This window comes from Lupinus angustifolius, chromosome LG02, assembly GCF_001865875.1.
Source record: "Lupinus angustifolius cultivar Tanjil chromosome LG02, LupAngTanjil_v1.0, whole genome shotgun sequence".
NCBI classification, from domain to species: Eukaryota; Viridiplantae; Streptophyta; class Magnoliopsida; order Fabales; family Fabaceae; genus Lupinus; species Lupinus angustifolius.
The window spans coordinates 9022215-9029659 of record NC_032010.1 but is presented as its reverse complement, the minus strand read 5'-3'; the positions used below and the strand labels follow the sequence as shown (position 1 = coordinate 9029659).

The following is a 7445-nucleotide window of genomic DNA, read 5'->3' as shown; positions in this document are numbered from 1 at the left end:
TACAATAATAATAGCAGCAAATGACACTAAATAATGGTACATACTGCACATAATAGTCTCAAGAAAAAGCACATACATGATATCCAAGCTATTGCCTCATTAGTCTTCCTTAGAGCTAAAGCACAAGCTCAACAAGAAAAAGCTCCCCATCAAACCTGAGTCCAGAGGGTTCAGCAGGTTGAAGAAAACCATCCACCATCCCACCAAATACATACAGATAACGCCCCGAAGGGTCCGTGCAGGCGCGATGAAAGGATCTCCTTTTCGGTTCATATCCATTTGATCTCCACCTTTTCCACATTTTTGTGGAAACTCTCTTTGAGCTCAATGTGGTTGAATGCATAGTAATGGATTGGATAGGACTAATGTCCAGAATCCAAAAATCATCCTTCCTATGTCTAGATGAGTCTTCTCCTCCATATATAAGCAATCTACCTGTTCAAAATATAGAAACAAAAGGCTATGTGAATAAGCTTATGCATTTTCTTGGTATATCATAGTGTATCAAAAGTACAAAGTATCTGTTTTGCATGACAAATTTGAAGCATATCAACTTAGTCAAAAAGCTTGTATAATTGTAGCTTTCGTAAATGGTGATTGTAGCTTTTGAAAACTATCAACTTAGTCTTGCTTTAGCCATGTAATTCGGTAAAATGACAAAATTTTACCCTCCAACAAAATATAATATTACATCTTCCAAGTCATTTAACTAATTTCAACTAGTTGCATAGCTAGCTTTGTCGAACAACTCTAATTCAATCAGATAGCTACATAACTATAAGTTTTAGCTACAATCTGATAATTTTTAGGTAGCTTCACAACTATGAACTACAATCTCATAGGCATAACTAGTTTTGTCAAACATAGCCATAAGAATAGGTTAGATCATGCTTATATAGACCAACAACAACAGATAAACGGAATCCTAACATAATTACTGATAATGACATAAACTCTAAGATGGATTAACATAACAAATCCTAAGATATAATAAAAATATAATGAGATAGGACGATTACCTCCTAAAACCATTGTGGCTGAGTGACCAACTCTAGGAAGTGAAACACCATCTGGTATATTTCTCAAATCATAAACTATTTGAGTCCATTTCAGATAACTTTGGCATGTATCCAATAACCAAACATCATCAAGAATCTCATAACCCAAGCCTCTCCCTCCAAATAGGATTGTTTTACTTCTACCAATGCAAGTCAATGTGTGTCCAGAGCGCGGCGGAGGAGAAGGATGACTTACAATCTCATGCCATGTTCCAAAGCAGAGATTTTCAGACACCTCCAAGAGCCATGTGTCCCCGAACCGGAGGCCATGAAGACCTATCCCACCATGGACCACTATTCTCTTGTCATCAATACTAGATGCAGCATGAGCCCCTCTTGAGGGTGGAGCAATAGCACCAACATCAAGCATTTTCCATGAGAATGTAATGCCATTTTTTTCATTGTGTGTGACTTGTCCTACCCATGTATCATTTTGCCTGTTACCATTGTCATTTATTCCTCCAAATAGAACAAGGAAATCACTCATTTCTACACATGTATGACCAAATCTCCCACTTGGTATGCCTGAGTTTACTGTCTTCCATTTCAACGTTTTCTCGAAATCGTTACCAATGTATGCCACCCATGTGTCATCACGATGTCGTCCTAAACAAAAAATGTACAAAACAAATCACACAACATAGATATTAGAAGGTATGAAGTTGGTCAAGACTCGGAAATATAAAGTAAGTATTTATGTCATAATGCTACATTAAAGGGTCCTTGTTCCTAAGCAAAAAATGTATAAAACAAAAGACAGAACATATCTATTAGAAGGTGTGAAGTTAGTCAAGATAAATAGAAGGGAAGCATTCATGCCATAATGCTGCATTAAGAGTCCTTGTTTCTAAGCAAAAAATGTATAAACAAAGCACAGAACATAGATATTAGAAGATAACTAAGGCTATTAAGTCAAGAGAAATAGAAAGAAAGCATTCATGTCACAATCTCTTCCCAATACCTTCTTACATATCCATTAAGGGTGTATGGCAAACATTTTTTCAATACATATAGCAAAATATCAAGTTTTAATAATTTTCCATTCACTTCCCTTTCTTGTGGAGAAAGGACTTGTCTCTTTTTCTCAATTTCTTAACAGGGAGATTTTTAGTTACACCACTTTACATCAGTACAGTTTTCATTCTTTAAACATCTAGTCCTTCCTTGTTTTTGGCACACCATTCTGATTCTGCCATATAGGCAGATTTGCCTTTATTTTTATCTAACTATTTTATTTATTTTTGTTGGGTTTACCCAAGAAGCCCCACATTGAATATGAGCGGATGAGTGAAAAGGTTGAAAAAGACCCATGGAATCATTGCCTTAAGGTTTTGGTTCAAGACGTGGTGTCTCACTTGTGGCTCTTTGCTCTTCCTATGGAACTCCCTGATAGTTGGAGGCTCCCGATCGTGGTCTGGTCCAATAATTTTCAAACAGGAACACATAAGATGAGATTAATTTAATATTAACAATAACCACCTCTCTGAAACCAGAACCATGTCAATAACTTTTGAAGATGCATGACACAAGAAAAAGAACCAAAATACTATAATATCTGAAAATTTGTATATTAAGAGGAAGGAAAGATAAACAGACCTCCTTCACAACCACCACCAAACATGACCAAACAGTTAGAGACAAAGTTGAGAGAGTGAGAGGCTCTAGCACTAGGTAAATCCAAATCACCACCATGTGTGTCAAACAATCTATGGCAGCAAACAGAATCTAGTTGATAAGTTTTCTTGTATAACCTCATCCATGAGATTTGATGCATATACTTGTACAAAAGTGCATCAACACAAGTGGAACCAAAGTCCCTACTTGACAAAGATTTCCAAAGTGTGTCAGAAGAAGTGATGATATCTTTGAATCTCTTGCAAGTCATGGATAGGGAAAGGATTGCATCTATAGGGAGAAGAAGGAGAATAGTTAAGAGATGGTCTTGAGCTATATTGGTTATTGGTGATGATGATGTTCCACCATAATAGTGGTTCACACTACCACTACCCTCTTCCATGTTTCTTTTTGTTAAGATCATCTATGGCTATGGTTATTGGAACTATAAAAGGTTGTTATATGAGAAAGAAGGGGTTTGTTCATTCATTCATGCTGAGTGAGATAATTAAATGGTAAGTGGCAAAATGATAAAATTTAGCTTTGTTGTTTCTGTGGGGTAATTGTCATATATATATATATATATATACACGATGTGTGTGGATGGAAATGGTAAATTTTGTTGCAGTGGAAAGAGATAGATAGTGGACAGAAAAGTGGGGTGCCCATTTTATTTGTCTTCTTTATGAAATAATGAGCCTTGCCTTTGTTTCAACTTGATTTGGCTTCTTTATGTACTCTTGTTCTCCTACATTCCATGTCATGATTATATGGTTTTCCTGTAATAATCAAGGGAAAAAGCTATACTAATATATGAAAATATCATTCATGACTAGTGTAAAACTACTTTACACTGATAATGTATACTTTATTTACAAGCTGTATTTGAAGTTGGTAGGACTTTAAATTTTAAGCCTAGAGAAGTAAAATATTCACATATGACACATACTGCATATTCCTTCTCTCTGCTTTTAATTTTTATTTGTTTTTGCTGTTACGTATTATTGTAAACCTGTACCTTATGATGATGAATTTAAGATTGTCATTTCTTTGCTTTATATTTTAGGTGGAATGTTTCAATTAATATACCTTGTACAGTGTAAAGACAAATCATAGAATGGGGCATCAAACTACCAAGTTAGCTAGAAAATCAAACTGATTTCAAGAATCTTTGAATCTATCCAATAGAGCTAGCTTTAACATGTCAATTTTCAGATAATATTTGATAACATATGCATCAAATATACACTCAACTACCCAGTAGATAATACTCATCACTAGATAATAATTTTGTATCAATCAGAAAAGGTAATACAAGAAGTAGTTCAAGTTATGTTATGTTATCCATAAAATGGGATTTAAAATTACTTGATTTATACATATAGAGCTTAATAACTTCTTCTGTACTAGTAGATATTAAAACCTCTAATAAGTATATTCAGAGTTGCATATGTAACACACTTTCTAGGAAATGCCAGCTAGAGAGACAAGAACCATGATATTAACAACTCAAAGTTCTGTCCTCCAACACTATATTCTCATCCCCCATTTATGACTTATTATCCTCATAAAGTTCCCAATGCCAAGTTATAGGACCATGCTAGTGTTTCTTTGTTGTGTAGTTTCTTTTCTTGGGCTTACCCCTCCTCTTATAAAAAATGTGATAATATATATATATAATAGACATCCAAGATAGCCATATTTGTGTCATGCAAGTTTTTATAAATTAATTTTATGAAGTGGTTGGGTAAAAATATTGGTAAGGTTGATTTCTATAAATGACTTCTAACCTATCAAGTTTTAATTTTTTTTATAAACTCGTAACATGGTCAAAAAAATTTCTTTAATATTTCAGGACAGGTTGAATTAATTGATGTTCAAAGAAGAGAAAAGTAGCAATTAAAAGAAACCAAAAGGCCAATGAATTTTTGGGTTTTATAGAGGGATGGGGATCACATGTCCTCATTCATGTCCCACTTGGTGTACCAAGCCAATCATAGAGCTTCATTCATTTAAAAAGAAAAATTATAAAAAGAGAAATTAATATTTTAATATTATTTTATAATGTTTGATTGATCCGGGACAGGGAAACAGAAAAATTGTGGGACAAATAATCCTTGTAGCTAGTGCCAATTGAGTTGGAGAGATTAATCTTGATGTGAAATCAGATAGTAAGGACAATGTGTGCCTTATATTTCTACATTCACACTTGTATGAGATTATATGGCTAAAAGTAAGATGGAAGAAGGGGGTTTAACTTTATCACAATTGATACAAGGCACTCTAGATTTTTAGAAAGATTAAAATGTCAAAAGTTCGATTTCTTGGAGTGACACTTTTTGGGCGAGACAACTACACCCCCAAAAGGAATTAGCTCCTTACCCATATAGGGTGATGAAATACCCTTAGAGTCTATGATATGGAATGACTTAGCACCAGAACTTACAGACTACAAAATTAGTTAAGAAAACTAGGAAAATAAACTTTGTTGTGCAGATAACTCATTGTGCCTTCTCCATGGCAACTTTTATGTTAAATACTAACAATAGGAAATTAGGGTACTGAAAGAAAGTTCCACGAGCTCTTAGTAATTTGGCCCATTTGATTTAATTACATACTGCAGAATTAAAAATAAAACTCTAAACATAATCTTTTAGCCAATTGGGTCTTTTTTGTCTCAGGTGGGCCTTTGTGGATATTCTCCCTCAACATCTATATTTGGGCTCCTATCATTACCCTATCTTGAACATTAACCTTGTCCTCAAGGTTATAGACCTTTGAATCTGTTTTTTTAGCCATGTATATAGAGTTAGAAGAGGATAAATTTGGTGCATTAATTTTTACACCACTATTCTTGTAAAACCGTGGATGTCCATTGGAATTTGCATGAGGAAGCCAACTGTCTTCCAGTAATGGATGAATCAATTGTTGTGAATATTTTGGAGCCAAATTTTTTTATTTATCCAACGATCCCACTTGAAACCGTGTGGGAGACTGTGTAGTCAGTGCACAGTTTGAAATTGCAGCAGTGGGGGTCAGGCCTTGGGCAATGCAATTTATTCTTTGATGCTGGTCCAAGGCAGATACAATACATTTGGACTGAAATTCACATGGTGAAGGAAATGTATGGTCAATTGCCATTAATTCCTTTTTGTCAGTTGGCAATGGAAATTTAATTGAGGCAACTGACATTTGTTTCAATAGTGCAAATATAGAACCCGAATCCAAGAGTGAATATTGAACTGTTTGAAAAGTTGTGGAGTTAAGTGGCTTTATGGTTTCATTCAAGTACTTCTCACTCTTGTGTGCTTCTTTTTTTTCTTGTACCCTTTCTTGCATCTTCATCTTCGTGGGGTCATTATTTGCTACCCTCCCACTTTCTTTTTTCACAAAGAGTGTTGGGCTCGACCTTCCCTTGCTGATGTTGGTTCCGGTTGGAAGTCATTGTAGGTTCGTCACTCGAACACAACTTCAGTGGTATTGTTGTGATGCAGTCCTTGGGCTACCAAAAAAATTTCTTTAGGAGTGAAACATGGAACACTGGATGGATCCAATTGGTAGCCGACAGGGCCAACTCATGAGCAACAAAACCAACTCGACGAAGCACTTTGAAAGGTCCATAGTATCTATGACTGAGCTTGTGTGACCCTCGATGGAACACCGAGTGTTGCCGATAAAGGTGGAGGCGCAGGAGAACCCACTCATCCACGTTAAAGGTAACATCTTGTCTCCCACTATTTGTATGAGCCTTCATTCTTTGTTGAACATGTCTTAGATTTTGTTTGAGAATACTCAACAGGGTTGTTCTATCTCGCAGGAACTCATCGATGTTCGGAGCTGTGGCTTAGAATGGAACATAATCCCAAACAGAAGGCAGAGGTCGACCATACAGAGCCTCAAATGGGGACATGTTAGTGGCTGAATGTTTGCTTGTATTATACTAGTATTCGACCATAGCAAGGTGTAAAATCCACTTCTTCGGATGATTACTCGTGAAGCATCGAAGATAAGTTTGGAGTGTGTGGTTCACAACCTCAGTTTGGCCATTAGACTGTGGATGGTAAGCAGTGTTGTAAACTAGTTTTGTGCCCAAAAGTTTAAAATTTCTTTCCAGAAAGTACTAATGAAAATCGGGTCTCGATCCGAGACAATGGTTTTGGATATGCCATGCAGTTCGCAGATGCCACTAAGGAATCAGCGAACCAAGGTCTCAGTCGTGAACTTAGTTGGCAAGGCGATGTAGTGAGCATACTTGGTCAATCTATCCACAACCACCCAGATGATAGTGTGCCCATGAGAAGGAGGTAAATGAGTAATGAAGTCCATTGATAAATCCTCCCACACCTTTTATGGAATTTTCAATGGTTGTAGTAACCCTTGATATTTCTTTGGCATATATTTATTGTATTGGCAGGCTGAGCAATGACGGATATGGGCCTTAACATCCTTTGCAACCCCAGGCCAGTAGAAGGAGGTAGTGAGGCGGCATAATGTTAGCTTCCACCCAGAATGGTCTGCCATGGGGGTGTCATGGAATTATTGCATCAAATCATGGCGCAAACGGTCAATATCAGGTATAAATATTTTTCGATTGTAGAATAGCGTTCCTTGATTTTTTTTTGAAATTTGTCATTCCATTTCTGATCTGTTTCATGGTTTTGCAAGAGTTTTTGTTCTTCTGGGAAAGCATAGTAGTTGCGGAGTCTGTCTAGAACCTGTGGAAAGGGAGAAGAGATTGCTGAGAAGAGTGGTGTCTCAGTTTGATGGCACCGA

General features: G+C 36.3%; 1 protein-coding gene across 1 annotated transcript; it reads right to left on the bottom strand.

The window, feature by feature from the left end:
• Positions 1-3223, bottom strand: LOC109335267 (F-box/kelch-repeat protein At1g51550-like). The gene is made up of 3 exons (XM_019571399.1): positions 2655-3223; positions 1020-1664; positions 1-435 (listed from the first exon to the last, which is right to left on the bottom strand). The coding sequence occupies exons 1-3, from the start codon at positions 3094-3096 to the stop codon at positions 116-118; spliced, it is 1407 nt and encodes a 468-aa protein (XP_019426944.1). The 5' UTR covers positions 3097-3223; the 3' UTR covers positions 1-115.

Excerpts from the sequence above, each read along its gene's own strand:
- LOC109335267 (XM_019571399.1), bottom strand. The coding sequence starts at position 3,096 with ATGATCTTAACAAAAAGAAACATGGAAGAGGGTAGTGGTAGTGTGAAC. Across the intron at positions 1,665-2,654 it reads TGGTGGTGGTTGTGAAGGAG|GACGACATCGTGATGACACA; the intron begins GTCTGTTTATCT and ends TTTTTTGTTTAG. Across the intron at positions 436-1,019 it reads AGCCACAATGGTTTTAGGAG|GTAGATTGCTTATATATGGA; the intron begins GTAATCGTCCTA and ends TATTTTGAACAG.